The 21,990-nt window shown below is 46.2% G+C and overlaps 1 protein-coding gene across 1 annotated transcript in view; it reads right to left on the bottom strand.

The window, feature by feature from the left end:
* The window catches only part of CPNE8 (copine 8), a 334,982-nt gene that overhangs the window by 131,786 nt on the left and 181,206 nt on the right, over nt 1-21,990 (bottom strand). Inside the window, exons 10-12 of the mRNA XM_030216303.1 lie at nt 17,325-17,366; nt 3,813-3,888; nt 2,159-2,212 (exon numbers count right to left, since the gene is read on the bottom strand). Coding sequence (XP_030072163.1) covers nt 2,159-2,212; nt 3,813-3,888; nt 17,325-17,366 — 172 coding nt within the window. The remainder of the gene's footprint in view (nt 1-2,158; nt 2,213-3,812; nt 3,889-17,324; nt 17,367-21,990) is intronic.

The raw sequence follows: 21,990 nt of genomic DNA, 5'->3' as shown, positions 1-21,990 counted from the left end.
CAATTCCAGTATGAACAAATACAAAGTGATGTAGTGGTAGGATAAAGTTCATATGTACCAGATAAATTAGGGAATCGTAGAGGGGGAGAGTTAATTTGCGTCTGGTACTAGCTTTAGTTTCTTTGTGCTGCAGTTGTTCAAGCATTTAAGTTGGGTCGGTGGGGTATGCCTTTTTGAACAGGCTGGTTTTTAGTAATCTCCGGAAGTTTAGGTGGTCATACGTTGTTTACACGGCCTTAGGTAATGCGTTCCATAGTTGTGTGCTTATGTAAGAGAAGCTGGATGCATAAGTTGATTTGTATTTGAGTCCATTGCAGCTTGGGTAATGGAGATTTAGGTATGCTCCTGTTGATCTAGTTGCGTTTCTAGGTAGTAGGTCTATGAGGTCTGTCATGTAACATGGGGCTGCGCCGTAGATAATTGTATGAACCATAGTGCAGATTTTGAATGCGATTCGTTCTTTGATTGGGAGCCAGTGCAGTTGTTCTCGGATGGGTTTGGCGCTTTCAAACCGCGTTTTTCCAAATATAAGCCTAGCTGCCGTGTTTTGGGCAGTTTGAAGTTTCTTTATGATTTGTTCTTTGCATCCAGCATAGATTCCATTGCAGTAGTCTACTTGGCTTAGTACTAAAGTTTGTATCAGGTTATAAAATGTTTCTCTTGGGAAGAAAGGTTTCACTCGTTTAAGTTTCCATATTGAGTGGAACATTTTCTTCGTTGTAGATTTTACTTGGCTCTCTAGTGTGAGGTTTCGGTCGATTGTAACTCCGAGAATTTTCAAGTTGTCTGAGACTGGGAGTGTGTAATCTGGGATATTTAAGTTGGTGGGTTTGTACGTATTATATTGGGATCACAGGATGAGACAGTGTGTTTTTTCTGTGTTGAGTTTTAGTTGAAATGCATTCGCCCATTAGTTCATGATGTTCAGGCCGAGTTTGATTTCCTTGGTGATTTCTGTTAGATCATGTTTGAAAGGGATGCATATTGTAACATCGTCTGTGTAAATGAATGGGTTAAGGCCTTTGTTGGTTAAGGACTTGGCTAGTGGGGTCATCATTAGGTTGAAAAGGGTCGGTGATAATGGTGATCCTTGAGGGACTCTGCAGTCTGCTTTCCATGGTAGTGATATATTCGAGTTTGATTTCACTTGATATGTTCTGGTAGTTAGGAAACTCTTGATCCAACTAAGTACACTTCCTCTGATCCCGAAGTAGTCTAGGAGTCTTAGTAGTATTTTATGGTTTACTATGTCGAACGCACTAGACATGTTGAACTGGAGGAGTAGTATACTTTTACCTGTTGCTATTTCCTGTTTGAATTTGGCTAGGAGAGTGATTAGTACTGTTTCTGTGCTGTGGATGGGGTGATATCCTGATTGTGACTCATGTAGTATTGAAAATTTGTTTATGTACTCAGTAAGGTGTTTGGTTACCATGCTTTCCATCAGTTTGACTACCAGTGGGACAGATGCTACTGGGCGGTAGTTGATGATTTCGTCTGGTTTTTTTTTTTTGGTGTCTTTTAGTATTGGGGTAAGTAGGATGTTGCCATTTTCCTTAGGGAAGAAACCTTGTTGAAGCAAGTAATTTAGGTGGGGTGTGAGGTTTAATATGAAGCGGTGAGGAGCGGATTTTATTAGGTAGCTGGGGCAGGTATACAATTTACAGTGAGTACTGGAGAACCTATTGATCGCCTGGGTGACTGTTTCAACGCTGAGGGGAGAGAAGTTTGACCAGATTCGGGCCGCTGGGTATTCTCCGTGGGTTGGGTCCATACCATTGATGAAATATTCGATATTGGTGGTGTTCTGAGGTAGTGTGTTGCGTAGGTTTGCAATTTTTTCGTTGAAGTATTTGGCAAGTTTGTATGCAGATGGGATGTCTGTATTGGTCGTGGTGACCGAGGTGGTGTCTAGTAGTTTGTTCACGAGTTGGTATAATTTTTTCGTGTCTTTGTAGTCTGATCCTAATTTGGTTTTGTAATATGACCTTTTGGTTTCTCTTATTGCATATTTGTATTTTCTTTGCAGTTGTTTCCATGCATTGAGTGTGTGTGTATCTTTTAGTTTTTTCCATGCTCGTTCGAGTTACTAAGTACCTCGGGGAAGTGATGCCACTGAATATCCGCTTTGATCACCGTAGCACTGTTGAGTACTTACTGTTCCAGAGTTAAGATATTTTTTCTTTTTTCCTTTTTTCTTTGGATTAATTACCTAGAAAAGAGGCAAAGAATTACAATGCTGTTGTGTAGCAGCACATATTTAAGCTCTAGAAAACAGAAACTGTATATTTTGTTAAAAGATCAGAACCATTCAAAGTGACATATATGCAATAATAACAGAAATCAGGGTATTGGAACTTTTTCACATCAAATAAGTTATGCATGAGCAAGTCCCTTCCAGACTTCACCCATGGGTACACACCCATCTGTAAATTATGTGTGTATAAGATATGGACTTCTATAAATAATTCTGGCATATACGTGCATATGTGCACACATACGTACGTATATGCCATTATTCTAATAATATGTATAATCTGCATGTAATAGTTCATGAACACTTTATAGAATTGCCCTGCATGTTAATGCATGTTAAACAAGACTGTCAGGCTTATTTTCGAAAGAGAAGGACGCTAATCTTTCGACACAAATCGCAAGATGGGCGTCCTTCTCACAGGGTCGCCCAAATCGGCATAATCGAAAGCCGATTTTGGGCATCCTCAACTGCTTTCCATTGCGGGGACGACCAAAGTTCATGAGGGCGTGTCAGAAGCATAGCGAAGGCGGGACTGAGGCGTGCTTAACAGATGGGTGTCCTCGGCCGATAATGGAAAAAGAAGGGCGTCCCTGACGAACACTTTACTAAGTACTTTTTTTTTTACGACCAAGCCACAAAAATGTGCCCTAAATGACCAGATGACCACCGGAGGGAATCGGGGATGACCTCCCCTTACTCCCCCAGTGGTCACTAAACCTCTCCCACCCTAAAAAAAATTTTTTAAATATTTTTTCCAGCCTCTATGCCAACCTCAAATATCATACCCAGCTCCATGACAGCAGTATGCAGGTCCCTGGAGCAGTTTTACTGGGTACTGCAGTGCACTTCAGGTAGGCAGACCCAGGCCCATCCCCCCGCTACCTGTTAAACTTGTGGTTGTAAATGTGAGCCCTCCAAAACCCACCACAAACCCACTGTATCCACATCTAGGTGCCCCCTTCATCCTTAAGGGCTATGGTAGTGGTGTACAGTTGTGGGGAGTGGGTTTTTTTTTTTTTTTTTGGGGGGGGGGGGGGGGTTGGGGGGCTCAGCACACAAGGTAAGGGAGCTATGCACCTGGGAGCTTTTTCTGAAGTCCACTGCAGTGCCCCCTAGGGTGCCCGGCTGGTGTCCTGGCATGTGAGGGGGACCAGTGTACTACGAATGCTGACTCCTCCCACGATCAAATGGCTTGGATTTGGTCGTTTCTGAGATGGGCGTCCTCAGTTTCCATTATCGCCGAAAATCGGGGACGACCATCTCTAAGATTGACCTAAATGTTGAGATTTGGGTGTCCCCGACCAAATTATCGACACGCAAGATGGACGCCCATTTTGTTTCGATAATACGGGTTTCCACACCCCTTCGTGGGGACATCCTGCGAGGACATCCTCAGGAAAACTTGGGCGCCCCGTTTGATTATGCCCCTCTGTGTGTACTACATTTTTTAAGGCAAACTAATGAACTGAATGCATGTTAATAAATGAACATGCCTTAAAAATGTTTTTAATTGAATTTCTCCTTTTAGGAACAAAAAAACAGTAACATCACTTACCTCATATACATTAAACTGTGATTGCCCTTTGGACAATTCCCTGTAACTTGTTGTGAATTCTCCAATGAAGTCATGACTATAAAAAAAGTTAAAAGCATACATGCTGTATAAGTAACTAAGAAAATATACAGGAAGTATTGTTTTAATGATTAGTTATTTGAGAAAGCACAAAAGTTTGGGAAAGCAGTGCACAATAAAAACTCAGGGGTAGATATTAGCATTGTTTAAGCAGGCAGGAAAGGCTGAGCTGGCTTGTTGGGGATATAGCAAAGATACATACCTGTAGCAGATATTCTCCGAGGACAGCAGGCTGGTTGTTCTCACATGTGGGTCGTCGTCCGCGTCGGCCCAGGAACCGGCATTTTGCAAGCAAAATATTTAAAAAGCCTTGCCAGAGTCTTCTGGTGCATGTGTAGGGTGCACCGCGAATGCGTGGACCGATTTCCCGCCCGTCGCGTGAACGCACTCCTCAGTTAAATCAAAAGCATAAAAAGAAACAATAACAACTCCAAAGGGGAGGTGGGTGGGTTTGTGAGAACAATCATCCTGCTGTCCTCGGAGAATACCTGCTACAGGTATGTATCTTCACTTTCTCCGAGGACAAGCAGGCTGCTTGTTCTCACATGTGGGGTATCCCTAGCAACCAGGCTCACTCAAAACAATGAACATTGGTCAATTGGGCCTCGCAACGGCGAGGACATAACAGAGATTGACCTGAAACCATAATCAACTAACTGAGAGTGCAGTCTGGAACAGAACAAAAATGGGTCTAGGGGGGGTGGAGTTGGATTCTAAACCCCGAACAGATTCTGCAGCACCGACTGCCCAAACCGACTGTCGCGTCGGGTATCCTGCTGAAGGCAGTAGTGAGATGTGAATGTGTGGACTGATGACCACGTTGCAGCCTTGCAAATCTCTTCAATGGAGGCTGACTTTAATTGAGCCACTGACGCAGCCATGGCTCTAATATTATGAGCCGTGACATGGCCCTCTAAAGACAGCCCAGCTTGGGCATAAGTGAAGGAAATGCAATCTGCTAGCCAATTGGAGATTGTGCGTTTTCCGATGGCGACTGCCCTCCTGTTGGGATCAAAAGAAACAAACAACTGGGCGGACTGTCTAAAGGGCTTTGTCCGCTCCACGTAAAAGGCCAATGCTCTCTTGCAGTCAAGGTGTGCAAACTGCTTTCACCAGGGCGGGTATGAGAACGGGGAAAGAATGTTGGTAAGACAATTGACTGGTTCAGATGGAACTCCAACACCACCTTCGGCAGGAACGTAGGGTGCGTGCGGAAGACTACTCTGTTGTGATGGAATGTGATCCAAGGTGCGTGCACTACTAAGGCCTGAAGCTCACTCTCTATGAGCTGAAGCAACAGCCACCAAGAAAACGACCTTCCATGTCAAGTACTTCAGATGGCAGGAATTCAGTACCTGAAAAGGAGCTTTCATCAGCTGGGTGAGAATGACGTTGAGATCCCATGACACTGGTGGAGGTTTGTCAGGGGGCTTTAACAAAAGCAAACCTCTCATGAAGCGAACAACTAAATGCTGTCCAGAGATAGGCTTACCCTCTACATGGTGATGATAAGCACTAATCACACTATGGTGAACTCTTACGGAGTTGGTCTTGAGACCAGACTCTGACAAGTGTAGAAGGTATTCAAGCAGGGTTTGTGTAGGACAAGAAAGAGGATTTAGGGCCTTGCTGTCACACCAGACAGCAAACCTCCTCCATTTGAAAGAGTAACACCTCTTCGTGGAATCTTTCCTGGAAGCAAGCAAGACTCGGGAGACACCCTCTGAAAGACCCAAGGAGGCAAACTCTACACTCTCAACATCCAGGCCGTAAGAGCCAGAGACTGGAGGTTGGGATGCAGAAGCGACCCCTCGTTCTCAGTGATGAGGGTTGGAAAACAGTCCAATCACCACGGTTCTTCGGAGGACAACTCCAGAAGAAGAGGGAACCAAATCTGATGCGGCCAGAAGGGTGCAATGAGGATCATGGTTCTGCAGTCTTGCTTGAGTTTCAGCAAAGTCTTCCCTACTAGAGGTATGGGAGGATACGCAAACAGAAGGCCTGTCCCCCAATGTAGGAGAAAGGCATCTGACGCTAGTCTGTCATGGGCCTGAAGTCTGGAACAGAACTGAGGGACTTTGTGATTGATCTGAGTGGCAAAAAGATCCACCAAGGGGGTGCCCCACGCTCGGAAGATCTTGCAGACTATGCCCATGTTCAGTGACCACTCGTGAGGTTGCATTATCCTGCTCCAGACTGTTGTTTACGCCTGTCAGATAAGTGGCTTGAAGAAACATGCCGTCACGGCGAGCCCAAAGCCACATCTGGACGGCTTCCTGACAGAGGGCGAGATCCGGTGCCCCCCTGCTTGTTGGTGTAATACATGGCAACCTGATTGTCTGCCTCGATTAAAATGATTTGGTTGGACAGCCGATCTCTGAAAGTCTTTAAAGCGTTCCAGATCGCTCTTAATTCCAGGAGGTTTATCTGCAGACCTGTTTCCTGATCCATCGTCAGCACTTTTCGTGGCTGAGGAACTTGGAATGGTCGTCCCATGGTCAAATTGGATCGAATCGTCCACCAGTGGAGAGAATTCCGAAAGCCGGTGGACAGTTGGATGACATCCTCTAGATCCCCCGCAGCTTGAAACCACTGGGAAGCTAGGGTCCATTGAGCTGATCTCATATGTAGACGTTCGATGGGCATGACATGAACTGTGGAGGCCATGTGCCCCAGAAGTCTCAACATCTGCCGAGCCATGACCTGGTGAGACGCTCGAACCATGGACACCAGGGCCAGAAGATTATCCGCCCTTGTCTTGGGAAGATAAGCTTGAGCTGTCTGAGTGTTCAACAGGGCTTCAATGAATTCCAATGCTTGGACTGGGGTGAGATGGGACTTGGGATAATTTATGACGAACCCCAGTAGCTCTAGCACCCGAATAGTCATCCACATGTACTCCAGAGCACCCTCCTTCGAGGGTCCAGAGAGCATATCCAATCGTTTTCCTGAATCATGGGAAGAAGGGTGCCTAGGGAAATCATCCTGAACTTTTCTCGGACAAGAAATTTGTTCAGGGCCCTTAGGTCTAGGATGGGATACATCCCCCGTTTTCTTTTGCACAAGGAAGTACCTGGAATAGAATCCCAGCCCTTCTTCCCCTGGTGGAACTGGTTCGACCACATGGGCCTTCAGAAGGGCGGAGAGTTCCTCTGCAAGTACCTGTTTGTGCTGGGAACTGTAAGAATGAGCTCCCGGTGGACAATTTGGAGGTTTGGATTCCAGATTGAGGGTGTATCCTGACCGGACTATTTGAAGAACCCACCGGTCGGAGGTTATGAGGCCACCTTTGGTGAAAAAATATCAACCTCCACCCAACCGGCAAGTCGTCCAGCATGGACACTTTTACTGAGGCTATGCTGAACTGGAGCCAGTCAAAAGCCCGTCCCTTGCTTTTGCTGGGGAGCCGCAGAGGCCTTAGGCGCACGCTGTTGATGAGAACGAGCGTGCTGGGACTGAGCCTGAACAGGCTGCTGAGGAGTGTACCTATGCCTACCATAGGAATAGGGAGCACTCCTCTTCCCTCAAAAAACCTCCTAGATGAGGAGGTAGTAGCAGAAGACGCCCGGCGGGAGAGAGAATCCATAGCATCATTGTGCTTCTTGAGCTGGTCAACCAGATCATCTACTTTCTCACCAAAAAGGTTATCCCCCCGGCAAGGCACATCCACCATCCGCTGCTGGACCAAATGATCCAGGTCAGAGACACGCAGCCATGAGAGTCCGTGCATCACTATACCTTGGGCAGCGATCCTGGATGCTACATCAAAAGTGTCGAACGTACCCCTGGCCAAGAATTTTCGACACGCCTCCTGCTGCCTGACCACCTGGTGAAAAGGCTCGGCTTGCTCCAGAGGGAGTGCATCAACCAAGCTAGACAATTGCCTCACCAAGTTCTGCAAGTGGATGCTCGTGAAGAGCTGGTACTGTATGTTTGGATCTTGACAGCGAGCATAGCGGCCTGATATGCCTTCCTCCCAAAAGAGTCCAAGGCTCTAGATTCTCTGCCTGGGGGCGCCGAGGCATAGTCCCTAGTAATCTTGGCTCTTTTGAGAGTGGAGTCCACCACCATGGAATTGTGAGGTAGCTGAGACTTCATCAATCCAGGCTCCCCGTGGATCCGATATTGGGATTCAGTCCTTTTCGGGATCTCGGGATTAAACAGAAGGAACAACCAGTTTCGCATAAGGACTTCCTTCAGAACATTATGCAAAGGAGCCATTGCAGCTCTCTAGGCGGAGAAGGATAATCCAGGACCTCAAGCATCTCAGCCCTGGGCTCATCCTCAACCTCCATAGGGAAGGGAATGGTCCCTTCCTAACCTTGTCCCCCTCCCCCTACCGCTGCCTACCGCAGGAACTCACTACCCATCCATGTCCTCTCCCGTTCTGCTCACTACTGCAATACCCTACCCACCCCTGTCCCCCACCACCTCACCATCTCTCCTGTCCTCCTCCTCCTTCCTAGCTCTCAACCTTCAACACCTCCTTCCTGCCGTTAACCCTTCCCCATTCCTCCTAAGCGCATCCCGTATTCGTCGCCTTCGTCGCCCTACCTCCCCCACCCTCCTACGCACCCCTCTTGCTCCTTCTCCTGCTATCCACGGGAGACATCAATCCCAACTCAGGTCCTCCACACCTGTCCTCGACTTATCCATGCAAACGATTCCGCGATGTCTCCAATTTCATCTCTATTCCCCTCCTCCCCCCTCTTCCCTCCCCTTCTCTTGTGCCCTGTGGAACGCCCACTCGGTCTGCAACAAACTTTCCTTCACCCATGATCTCTTCATCTCCCGTTCCCTTCAACTGCTCGCCCTAACTGAAACCTGGCTCATCCCCGACGACTCTGCCTCAGTCACGACCCTATGCCATGGAGGTTACCTTTTCTCCCACTCTCCCCACCCAGTTGGCCACGGAGGAGGTGTCGGGTTACTACTTTCGCCCTCTTGCAGCTTTCAACCCCTCCTCCTACCACAGTCTCACTGCTTCTCATCCTTTGAAGTTCACTCTATCCGTCTATTCTACCCGCTGCCACTCAGAGTTGCTGTCATTTATCGCCCCCCTGACAAGTCCCTCCTCTCCTTCCTTACAGACTTTGATGCCTGGCTCTGTTTTTCTTGAACCCTCATCCCCGTCCCTCATTCTTGGTGACTTTAACATACACGCTGATGACCCATCCGACCCTTACGCTTCTCAGTTCCTTACTCTGATCTCCTCCTTCAACCTCCAACTGAGCTCCACCACCCCTACTCACCAAACTGGCCATTGTCTTGACCTCATCCTCTCCTCTACCTGCTCACCCTCCAATCTCTGCGCCTCAGCTCTTCCTCTCTCAGACCATCACCTGATCACCTTCACACTTCATCACCCCCCCCCTCAGTCCCGCCCAACACTAACCACTACTCCAGGCTGTCGACCCTCCCACACTATCCTCTAGTATCTCTAATCTCCTCCCTTCCATCAAGTCCTCCGAGTCTGTCGACAAGGCTGTCTCCACTTACAATACCACTCTCTCCTCTGCCCTGGACACCCTTACACCGTCCATCTCCCGTCCCACAAAGCGTACTAATCCCCAGCCCTGGCTGACCCCTTGCATCCGATACCTTCGCTCTTGCGCCCGATCGGCTGAACGCCTCTGGAGGAAATATCGATTTCATTCATTATAAATTCATGCTATCCTCTTTCCAGGCCTCCCTATTCCTTGCCAAACAGGACTATTATACCCAACTGACTATTCTCTCAGCTCTAACCCTCGTTGTCTCTTCGCCACCCTTAACTCCCTCCTCAAAGTGCCCTCCGCTTCCACCCCCCCCCCTCACTCTCTCCTCAATCACTAGCTGACTACTTCCGCGACAAGGTGCAGATCAACCTCGAATTCACCACCAAGCCTCCTCCTCCTCTTCACCCTTTAACCCACTCCCTCAACCAACCAACCCAGGCCTCCTTCTCCTCTTTTCCTGATATCACGGAGGAGGAAACCGCCCACCTTCTTTCCTCCTCGAAATGCACCACCTGTTCTTCTGATCCCATCCCCACCAGCCTACTCAACACCATCTCTCCTACTGTCACCTCCCCCATCTGTCATATCCTCAACCTCTCTCTCTCCACTGCAACTGTCCCTGACACCTTCAAGCATGCTGTAGTCACACCACTCCTCAAAATAACCTTCATTTGACCCTACCTGTCCCTCCAACTACCGCCCCATTTCCCTCCTGCCCTTCCTCTCCAAGATACTTGAACGCGCCGTTCACAGCTGTTGCCTTGATTTTCTCTCCTCTCATGCCATCCTCGATCCGCTTCAATCCAGCTTTCGCCCTCTACACTCGACAGAAACGGCACTATCCAAAGTCTGTAATGACCTGTCCTTGCCAAATCCAAAGGCCATTACTCCATCCTCATCCTCCTCGACCTATCCGCCGCTTTTGACACTGTCAATCACAACTTACTTCTTGCCACACTGTCCTCATTTGGGTTCCAGGGCTCCGTCCTCTCTTGGTTCTCCTCTTATCTCTCCCATCGTACCTTTAGAGTACATTCTCATGGATTTTCCTCCACCCCCATCCCACTCTCTATTGGAGTTCCTCAGGGATCTGTCCTTGGACCCCTTCTTTTTTCAATCTACACCTCCTCCCTGGGCTCGCTGATCTCATCTCATGGTTTCCAATATCATCTTTATGCTGACGACACTCAGCTTTATCTCTTGTATAATTATGGTACAGCCAGAGACCCCCCCCCCCACTGGAATGGTGGCGGGCCCAGTCATAGAGCTCAGGCCATTACAGGCCTTGGCTGAGTCAGAAATCTGATGGCTGACATAACTGGGAACTTACTGGAAAAGTATGGCCTAGTTTGTAGCCCGGATTGAGGCCTAAATAAGCTAAATTAGGAAAAGTTAGGTCAATAGATATGGAAACAAAATGGAGGATTTCAGCACAAGATGGAAGCCGTATCTGTTACAAAGTGGAATTTTCTCTAATGTAAGTTAGAAAAACAAGTTGAGAAATGAGTGAGTCATGCCAGGTGCAAAGAAAATAGGGAACTAGCTGTCCAAGAGGGGAGGGAGACTTTCCTGTGAGCAGGATTGTGGTCAGCCATGGTGTGAGAAAGGAAAGGTGTAGCTGGATGCAGGGTCTTGCTTAAGATTTGTGGTCAAGCGAGCTAAAGACAAAACCATGTTAGCAAGATAGAAGCTACTCATTAGCATGAGCCAATCAGTGGTAACCATGATATTAGCATAGATCCAATCAGGTATATCTATTGTCATATTATCCATATCCTGAGGGCACCTATAAAAATCAGAGTATTTCCTGGTTTGAGCTAGAGAGAAGGGTTGGCACTCTCTCTCTCCAAGGGAAAGCAATGTGACCAGAAGAATTGACAAATTACCTAATTGCTTTCCCTTGTAAAACCTTTAATTGGTAAGAGAAATTATAAAAGATTAGGAACTAATTAACACCTGTTTGCAGCTGGATTATTATATTCCTATAACTAATTGATTGTACGTGCCTGTTGTCAATCACTGATTTGACTTGTATCTTGGCAAATAAACTCCTCATCCCAAATGATGATCTGTGGGCTTCAATTAATGATGAAAGGCTGTAAGTATAAATGTGTTTGCTGTATCAGGCTATGCTTCGCTGCATTGTATAACTTGTATAACTTGTAATCTAAATCCAGTTTGTCATAAGGCTGGTATCCTTTCCTTAGACCTAACGTCTCTCTTAGTGGCAATTCCTTTTAGAACTTCACAACTCCTTGATTACCCCAGTACTAGTGCTATTTAGAGATGGAGTCAGATTTAAGGTCACTCCAGCCTTCTTGGGGGTCTTTGAACCCCCATTTTAAAACAGACATCACTGCGGAAACCCAGGCCAAAGTATCGGCCTGCTTATCTGACATTGCTGCCTGGATGTCCAACCGCCACCTGAAACTGAACATGGCCAAGACCGAGCTTCTTATCTTTCCACCCAAACCCACTTCTCCTCTCCCTCCACTCTCTATCTCAATCGATAACACCCTCATCCTCCCTGTCTCATCTGCCCGCAACCTCAGAGTCATCTTCGACTCCTCCCTCTCCTCTGCCCATATCCAGCAGATAGCCAAGACCTGTCGCTTCTTTCTCTATAACATCAGAAAAATTCGCCCTTTCCTCTCGGAGCACACCACCCGAACACTCGTCCACTCTCTCATTACCTCTCGCCTTGACTACTGCAACCTACTTCTCACTGGACTCCCACTTAGCCATCTATCCCCCCATCAATCCGTTCAGAACTCTGCTGCACATCTTATCTTCCGTCAGGACCGATATGCCCATACCACCCCTCTCCTCAAGTCACTTCACTGGCTTCCGATCAGGTACCGCATACAGTTCAAGCTTCTCCTACTTACCTACAAATGCACTCGATCTGCAGCCCCTCATTACCTCTCTACCCTCATCTCCCCTTACGTTCCTACCCGAAACCTCCGCTCACAGGTCAAATCCCTCCTCTCAGTACCCTTCTCCACTACCGCCAACTCCAGGCTCCGCCCTTTCTGCCTCGCCTCACCCTATGCTTGGAATAAACTCCCTGAGCCAATACGTCAAGCCCCCTCGCTGCCCATCTTCAAATCCTTACTCAAAGCCCACCTCTTCGATGTTGCCTTCGGCGCATAACCACTATACCTCCATTGAGGAAATCTAGACTACCCCAACTTGACATTTCGTCCTTTAGATTGTAAGCTCCTTTGAGCAGGGACTGTCCTTCTTGTTAAACTGTACAGCGCTGCGCAACCCTAGTAGCGCTTTAGAAATGTTAAGTAGTAGTAGTAAGGGAATAGCCGCAGCCATTTCCAGGACAAAGGAGAAAGACTCTCCAGTGGAGAAAGTCTCCTTTCTGGTGGAGGAGAAGGTTCAGAAGGAATCCCATAGGACTCATCAGAAGAAAAGTACCTGGGATCCTCCTCTTCCTCCCACTAACGCTCATCTTCAGCATCAGACAAGACATCTCTCAGAGCAGTCCAAAACTGAGCCTGCCTCGATGCTGAGGAACGACATCCTCAATGGCGGTGCCGAGCAGTCGACGCCTGCCTGAACTCCGGTGAAGCTTCCTCCACCGACGTCGAAGGGGAGTCGATCTGGGTTGCAGCCGACACTGAAGCCGCAGGTGGTACCAAGGTCGGGGACCTCACCACAGGCGAAGGGCCAGATACCACTGCAGCACACGGTATGGAAGGCGCAAGCACGCCCGACACCAAAGCAGACTGGCGCAGCAACCCTTCCAGAAGCTCTGGAAGGAGGGACCTGATGTGCTCGTCGAGAGCCGCCGTTGGAGAAGGCTGCGGGGTCGGTAAAGAAGCTGGTGGCAGAATCTGTTGAGGCTCGGGAGCAGGTACCGAGCTGCTAGACCGATGCATCGGCACCTCCTGAATAAAGGGAGAGTGATCCTCTCGGTGCCGGCTTCTTGGGTGCCGAATTCCTCGACGCCCCGGAGCTTCCGACACCATGTGTCGAAGGAGATCAATGACGGTGCTTCTTCACCTTCGTTCAACGCCCATCATCGAGACTCCTCGGTACCAATGAGGAAGACGTGGAATCCTCACGTCTCCTCGGTCCCAGGAGGCCTGCATAACAGGAGGCCTTGAGACAGGTGGAGACCACCTGATGCCTCACTGCTCCCAGCATGAGTTGGTCATTCGCAGCCATTCCCTTCGCTCCCGACATTGATGCGTCCCCCGATGCCGATGCCGCCGACCTTGGTACCGATGTCGAAGGACCAGACCGAGCCCCAAAAAGCTTCTCTCGTTGGGCCTCTCGAGACACTTGAGTCCGTTTCTTCATGCGAAGACACAGACTACAAGCGGCTGGGTATCGGTACCCGAGATGGTCTGGCTGCACCGAGTACAACGTTTGAAGCCGCTGGGTGTCTTCGATGACATGGAAGGAAAAACAGCTTCGGCGAAATCAAAAGACGCGATCGTGACTGTTAAAAGAAAAAAGGGCACGAAAAGAAGGGAACAACCCGACTGCGCGAAAAACAAAGGAAACTTTAAAAGGGCAAAAAAATAAAAGAAAACTATGGGAAGTTTTTTTTTTTTAAACTGTAAATTTCTACTAAAAAAAGAAAAGAAATAAGGGAAAAGCCACAAAACGAATGAAACTTTCCTGGGCCTGAGAGGAGCGGGGAAAAAACTCGACCCACCTCAACGTGGAGAAAAAATAACTGATGAACGCGTTCACACGATGGGTGGGAAATCGGTCCGCGCATGCGCGGTGCATGCACGCCAGAAGACTCTGGCAAGACTTTTTTTTTATATTTTGCTTGCAAAATGCCGGTTCCCGGGCCGACTCGGACGTCGACTCACATGTGAGAACAAGCAGCCTGCTTGTCCTCAGAGAATTAATGGTACATAAACAGGAAGTGCCACTAAAGATCAACCCTGACTGCTGACCCTGCATGCTAAAGTGACCACTACCAAAAACAAAACCTTTCAGGTCAGGTACTTCAGATGGAAGTGTCAAGTGGCTCAAAAGGAGTTTTTTTCAGCTAGGCGAGGATGACGTTGAGGAACTATGACACTGTTGGAGGTTCTGAGGTTTCAGCGAGGGAGGTACAGATGTCAGTTAATTTCTAGGAGTTCATGTGAGCTAGCTCTGTCCTTTAGGGTTGATGATGAAAATGTCTGAAATGTGTATTGGCTAGTTAACAATATGGTGGGCTGCTATACTTGTGATTTAAAGCCACTGTTAAAAGCTGATAGCTTAGATGCAGCAATATACCATTGTCACGAAACGCCTAACCATCCGCCTGGGGTTACCCCGCGGCCACTTAGAAGGTCTATCCCTAGCACAGCTCAGATATATCTGTACTTGCCACTTGTGCTCTAGACTAGCACCCTCCTCCCACCGACTGGGTCACAACCACCTCTGGGCGAATGTCACGCTCTCAAATTATCCCCAGTCATTTCTAGGTTACTGGGGCCACACTCCCAGTGGTCTCACAGTTCCCAGAAAGCACTCACAGACCCAACACACAAACCACCAAGATTCTTTATCAGTCCAGAAAGGCAGAATGAACAAACAAATGTGTTTATTCTCAGAACTTGGAACAGTGGACAAAAAAATTTGCAAATTGCAAACAGTAACAAGTAACTGAAAAATGGATCAGTTAGAAAACTAACTAAACATTTCCATACTTCCTAGAAAGTACCTGGGGAGATCAGGACATATATTTGATAAGTGGTGAACAGTTATATAACTGTTTTTTTACAGGGCTTCAGCAAATAACTCTCTCTCTCTTCTCCCAGGATGAAACTGAAGCAACAGCCAGCCACTGCTGGGTAATTTCAAAACTCCAGGCCAATCAGAGCCCAGAACAGACAAGTTTCAAATAAAAACTGGTTACATCACTACAGGCACTTCCTATTATCTGTGTGCCAAATAAAAGAAAGAAAAGTTAGTCCTCTGTAACAGCTTTAAGTATAAACATGACCACCTGCTGGCCAAACAGGAGAAATACACTTCAGCCATATTTAAGACAGGAAAATATCCTACAGGCTTAAAAACATACTGTTTCTTCATACCTCTCCCCTTAAGAGAAACCCCGGACTGCGGCCTCCACAAACCGCTGATTGGGTCTCGATAGTCCAGTGTCAGGGTGGGTCTGGCTCTTGCTTTGTGGAGAGGCCATTAGCTTTGCCATGTTCTTTGCTCTTCCAGTGTTTATAACAGAAGTTTTTACCACACTCAGCACATATGAATGGTTTTACTTAAGTGTGTATCCTCTGGTGTTTTATTAGCTGTGATTCAGTACATGTAAACAGTTTCTTCCCTGAATAGATTCTATGCTGCTTTGACAATTTCTGGCAACTGAAAGTTTTCTTATACTCTGTTCTTGAAATTGGTTTCTCTTCTGGGTGCAATTTTGAATTTCCTGTGCAACTTTCTTCCTGGTTGAATCTGTCATAACCAGGACATGAAGACAGTCTTTTTTATCAGTGTTTTTTTTAATATTCTGTAATGTTTGCTTTATTGATACAGTTTTTCCCATATTCTATACTTCTACATAAACTACTACTACTATTTATCATTTCTATAGTGCACCAGTTTCTTTACTATTTTTCAGGTGCTGTATTAGCTCCTTTTTCATACTGTAATCTTTTTTGGAGCATGTAAAATGTGTCCTTTTATACAAGTTTCCTGTTGTTCTAGTTCCTCCTTTTGACTGAAAGTGTTTTCACGCTCACCTTGGGGTCTCTCCTTCGACTGATTGAGGCACTTTCATGTTTAGATTTGAGGCCAAGAGATCCATGATAGGAGGTCCCCAGCAATCCACGACTTTCTGAAACGCCTTTGTCCCGAGAGCCCATTCTCCTAGGTCTAGAGTGTGGCAGCTGAGAAAGTCTGCCTGAACATTCGCCGTCCCTGCTATGTGCGACGCCGAAAAAGTGGCTAGATGACTCTCTACCTAACTCATAAGCTGCGCTGCTTCCTGTTCCAAGAGACAATTGCTCGTTCCCCGTTGATGATTGACATACACCATTGCCGTGGCATTGTCTGACAGGATGTACACCGATTTGCCTACGAGCAGAGGGTGAAACGCTTTCAACTCCAACCAAATCGCCCTGGTTTCCAAGAGGTTGATCGAGCAGGAGGCCTCCTAGTAAGACTACAGACCCTGAGCATACTGACAAGTGACCTCCCCAACTTTGAGGCTGGCATCTGTTGTGACTACTGTCCATTGTGGCGGGTCCAGAGGCATTCCCCTGGACAGGATGAGTATCTGTAGCCACCAACATATGCTGCTGCATTTCCGAGTTCTCAAAGGCAATTTCCTTAGTAAGGAATTTCTCTGCGGAGACCCTCTGGACAGAAGAGACTTTTGTAGAGATCTCATGTGCGCCCTGGCCTATGGTACCGCTACTATCGTTGCTGCCATAGAGCCCAACACTTGAAGATAATCCCTTGCACAGGGAACTGACCTAAAAAAGGAATGTCTGAATCTGGGCCAGCAACTTGTGGATCCTGCTCTGGGGGAGAAACCCATGGCCCTGAACCGTGTTGAAAGAAACCCCTAGGTAGTCGAGGGATTGAGATGGAACTAAATACAGACTCTATGTGCAGAAGGCAACAATTCTCTTCTAAGCAACTGAACTATAACTTGGATTTTCTTTGTTTATTATAAAGTACTACAATAAAGAAGATTTGCTTAAGAACTGAGAGTCTACTGGTAAAGCTTCTACTTGGGAATGGTTTAGTTGACTGTTACACTATATTTTGTCTAGAACAGTACAAGTAATGTACAGAAAAGTTTCTTACATTTATCCAGTGCTGCCAAGTCATTCTTTGTCTAAATGTTAGAATACAATAATTATGTTTCTCAAGAGAAAAGGCAATAAGGCAATTTGCTTGACACACAGGGTTTTCCTGAAGCTTTATTTATGATAAAGTTATACTTTACCTTCCATCTCTGTCCCAGTCATACACTTCTATTTTAATTGTTCTGTCAACAGAAAAACAAAATCCCAATTTAATTTGTTTTAGCATTTTTACCAACAGAAAATATATAGAGAAAGAAACAAAAACATTCACTGTCATTGTATGATTATTTGCTACCTTGCTAAATTATCACATTTGGAACTGCCCAGTTTTACTAACAGAAACCTATTTAGGATAATTTCAGATTTTAGTGATGAACCTTCATAACAAAGCTGTACTTAGGCTCATTTCTCTCCAGTCTATAATATTCTCAGATTACATCAATTAACATTTGTGCTTAATTTATTTTACTTATTTACAATGCTTATACACCGCAGTATCTACCATTCTATGCGGTGTAAAACTAACTTACAAATTAGCAAAAAAAAACCCCACATAAAACACAATAATCATCATTAACAAAACATTGCCTCCTATTTAGTTCTTACAATATTTCAATAGCCAGATACTGTTGCTAGTCCCATTCCTGATTTTAACTGGTAATGAAAGCACACTGAAAAAAAGATATGTATTTAAACATTTTTTAAAACTGAGTTAGGGAAAGGGGATGGGAATTGATATACCGCCTTCCTGTGGTTACAATCAAAGCAGTTTATATATTATACACAGGTACTTATTTTGTACCTGGGGCAATGGAGAGGGTTAAGTGACTTGCTCAGAGTCACAAGGAGCTGCAGTTAAAGATCTGATCATTCTCAAAGAAGCTGGCAATTTGTTCCAGAGTGTTAGGTTCCAATATAAAAAATAGCATTTCTATGTACTACTGGAAACGAGGGAATATCAAACATGTTGGAATTGGCAGATCTAAGATATCTCGTTGGCTGATATAAATGTAAACCTGCTGAAATAATAGGTGACACAGATTCAGTTACAACTTTAAATATTAACAACAGTTTATACTGTTTACGATACTCTATCGGAAGCCAATGCAGTTTTATCAGTGCTGGAGAAATATGATCAACAACTTAAGCCAAACATAATCTGAGCCATGGCATTCCGAGCCACTTGGAGAGCTCTTAATGTCTTTTTAGATGTACCCACTAATAGACTGTTACAGTAATCAAAAGATGCTATAACAATGCTTTGTAGAACTAGTCTAAAATTCTCAGTTGAAAGAAAATCCCTTAAACACCTAATCAATTTTAACTTCATAAATATTGTACCCACAAATTTCTTAACCTGATCTCTTATACATAAAGTGGAATCAATCGTAACACCCAGCGTATGCATATTCTGTACTATTTTAATCTGTAGCCCATCAAGAACAAAAGGTTCAGGTATATTTATAATTGGAGAACATGTCATCATCGTTACTTGCGTTTTAGCCATATTCAATTTTAAATGATTCCCTCTTAACCAGCAATTAATGGCTGTCAGATATAAACATAATTCGTTTGATACCATCAGCAAAAGAGTTCTCAATCCTGAATGCCATCAGCATATATTCTGTACTACAAACCAAGACTGTCTAGTAATTTACACAGAGGATGTAAATAAATGTTAAATAACGTGGCTGATAATGCTGATCCCTGAGGAATACCAATATGAACCTCAAAAAACCCAGGCCGTTTTTTGTTTACAACCACACAAAATTCCCTGTTTGAAAAGAAAGGTACAAACCACTGTAGCACTGTCCCACTAATACCAATTTCCTTCAGTCTCTGTCAGAGGCATAGCCAGACTCGGTATTCTGGATGGGCCCTTCCACGTGCACGTGCCCCCTCCCCCCCAACCACACACCACAAATATCTTCCCAGAGATATTTTTTAAGAACATAAGAGTTTTTTTTTCACCTACTCTACATCTTCTCCCTCTCCTCTGCGGCGTCCCAGCATCTGCCCTCCTGTCTCTGAACTCTGTCTCTCCCCCTCCCCGATGTCAGTACAGGTGTCCTTAGCGCCTGCAGCTATTCATTCTCACTGCTTGTGCCAGTCCTGCAGGCTTCCATCTGCCATGTCCTGCCCTCGCTGACATCATTGCCTGTTTCCTGTCTGGCGGAACGTGGCAGATGGAAGCCTGTGGGGCCGGCACAAGTAGCGAGAATGAATCGCTGAAGGTGCTGAGGACACCTGTACCAACACTGGGGTGGGAAGAGGTTAAGAGACCAGAGTGCAGATGCTGGGATGCCACGGAGGAGAAGGGGGAAGATAGCAGTGTGTGGCACTGCAGCTGGGTGGGCCTGAGCCAAGATTTAGGGGCCTGTGCCCACCCAGGTCCACCCGTAGCTACTCCACTGGTCTCTTGATATATCTTCACTGTATCAAATGCTGAAGATATATCAAGAGTTACTAAGATATAACACATCCCTTTGTCAAAATCTGTATTTAATAATATCTAACATGGAAATTAATAATGTCTTGGTATCGTGTGCGGACCTAAATCCAAATTGGTAGCCATCCTAAAACATGATAGATCTCTAGGAAATCATTTAATTAATCTAATATTGCTTTTTCAAATCAATTTACAAACAATGGCAAAGCTGAAATAGGTCTATAATTCCCTATAGATGAAGGGTCCAGTTTGGTGTTTTTCAACAATGGTCTCATAGCAGCTCTTTTAAGAGATTTAGGCATTTCTCCCTTCTTCCAAAGACTTATTCAAAATGAAAAAAACCAAAGAATCAAGTGAAACCTTCTTCAAAGCGCTTATAATGGAGGGATGACAAACATCTAAAGCACATGGAGAATTATTCACTGAGCAAGAGCTGGCTAACTTGGTTTTTGGTCAACAGAGAAAAATTCAACCATACACTATCAGTTTCTAATAAACATTCAGAGTCTAGAGGCAATGGAAGAGCTTTAAACTCTGCAGCAATCGATGTAACCTTAGCTACAATACCACTACCTAAATCCTCACAACTATCTACTATAATAAAACTCACCCTCAACGTTCTGAAGACAACGTTCTGAAGTCACTCACTGAAGGGTTCATGGATTCATAGTGGTGAAGCCAGAACACTGTAACAAATACAGAAGAAACCTGTCTTCGCGAAAAACAGTAATCAAAAAACAGCGAAGATGTCATCTTCGCTGTTTTTTGAAGCCAGAACACTGACCATGTCTCTCTGCCCCGCCCTCGCATGACGGACCAATCAGAAAAAACACCCTCAACATTCTGAAACACAAAGGACCATCACAACACCGTTCCCAGGCAACACTAGGCAACGTAAGACGGATCAATCAGAGGAAACTACGTGACAATAAGGGAGGAGCATTCCCCAGCAGAATGGCTCATTATCTGTGCAGCACGGAGAGCACAGAACCACCGCTGGAACGAGAGAAGAATATTCCTGCTGTGGGTATGTGCAAAAATAGACCGGGGGGGGGGGGGGGGGGGGGGGGGGGAGAAATTTTTAAATGCCTAATGCCAGTACTGAAGAGTGCCAGAGGGCCTATAGCACAGACTATATTTGGGATCGCTTGACATGGAGTCGGAGGAGCCGGAAAACAACGTGCCCGTCACCATCTGGGACGTGGGCAAACAGGACAAGCTGTGGCCCAGCTGGAAGGATTACCCACGACCCAGCCAGCAGCAAACATCGACCAAGGAAGGGGGAGGAGTACTCCTTCCCTGCCTAGGAATCGCTGGAGACTGGCTGCCAAACTAACGAAACAACCGCACACCGCACACCGATGCACCACCTCCATCATTCGAAAGGCATCCACTCTTTCTTCAACAGAAATGCAAACTAATAATACAAAACAAACAAAGAATACATGGTTTCTCAGGCGGCTGCAGGTAACTCCCCACCCCCTTCCTCTTCCCCTTTCGCCAAAGCGGCCAAGGACGTGCCCAACCATCCCCACCCTCAGGCAACCTGTCTCCCACCTCGGGGATTCCCCGAGCACCCGGAAAAAGACGGCCCTGATTCCTGCAGCGCATAAATGTTCCAGCATTCCCCTGCAGCCGGCCTGAAATGGACCAAACATATCGGATCACCCCCCCCGACGGCCCGAGACCATGCTCTTCTCCCGCCAACTTAAAACAACCATCTCCGTCCTCAGGCAAGGCGTCACCCACCTCCAGGATGCCCAGAACCCCAGCCCAATGGAAAAAGATGGCGCAGCTTCCAACAGCACATTTCTCTTCCAGCATTCCCCTACAGCAGCCCTGAAACGGCCAAAAAATACCGACAAAGAACGTGCTCCTCTACCTTCCGCCCATCTAAAACAACACTGCTGCCTCAGCACAACACACAAAAAAAAAACCTGGAAAAAAAAAAACAACACTCAGCAAAGGCTGACCCCCCTACAACCACATTTACATTTCACCAACAGAAAGACCCCCCTCCACAAACCTCCTTGACAGACAAAACCACACACACACAATACAACAGAAACACACCCTCAAAGCCACACACCAATCCAACCCACTTTGCCAGTACAGCACATCCCCCAACCCCCAAGCAAAAAACAAAACAAAACAAAAAAAGACACATCAACAACCTGCACACACACCGCACCCTCACACACTCACACACACACACACACAAAATAACTGTGACACATACACACACACACAAAAAAACCCCACATGCTAGCACCCGTTTCATTGGTTTCGGAAATGGGCCTTTTTTTACTAGTGATGAAATAACATTGACCTAGCATGAAAATCAATTGAACTCAATT

This window comes from Microcaecilia unicolor, chromosome 10 (assembly GCF_901765095.1).
Source record: "Microcaecilia unicolor chromosome 10, aMicUni1.1, whole genome shotgun sequence".
Taxonomy (NCBI): Eukaryota; Metazoa; Chordata; class Amphibia; order Gymnophiona; family Siphonopidae; genus Microcaecilia; species Microcaecilia unicolor.
The sequence above is the reverse complement of the archived record's forward strand: the minus strand, read 5'-3'. Positions and strand labels throughout refer to the sequence as shown.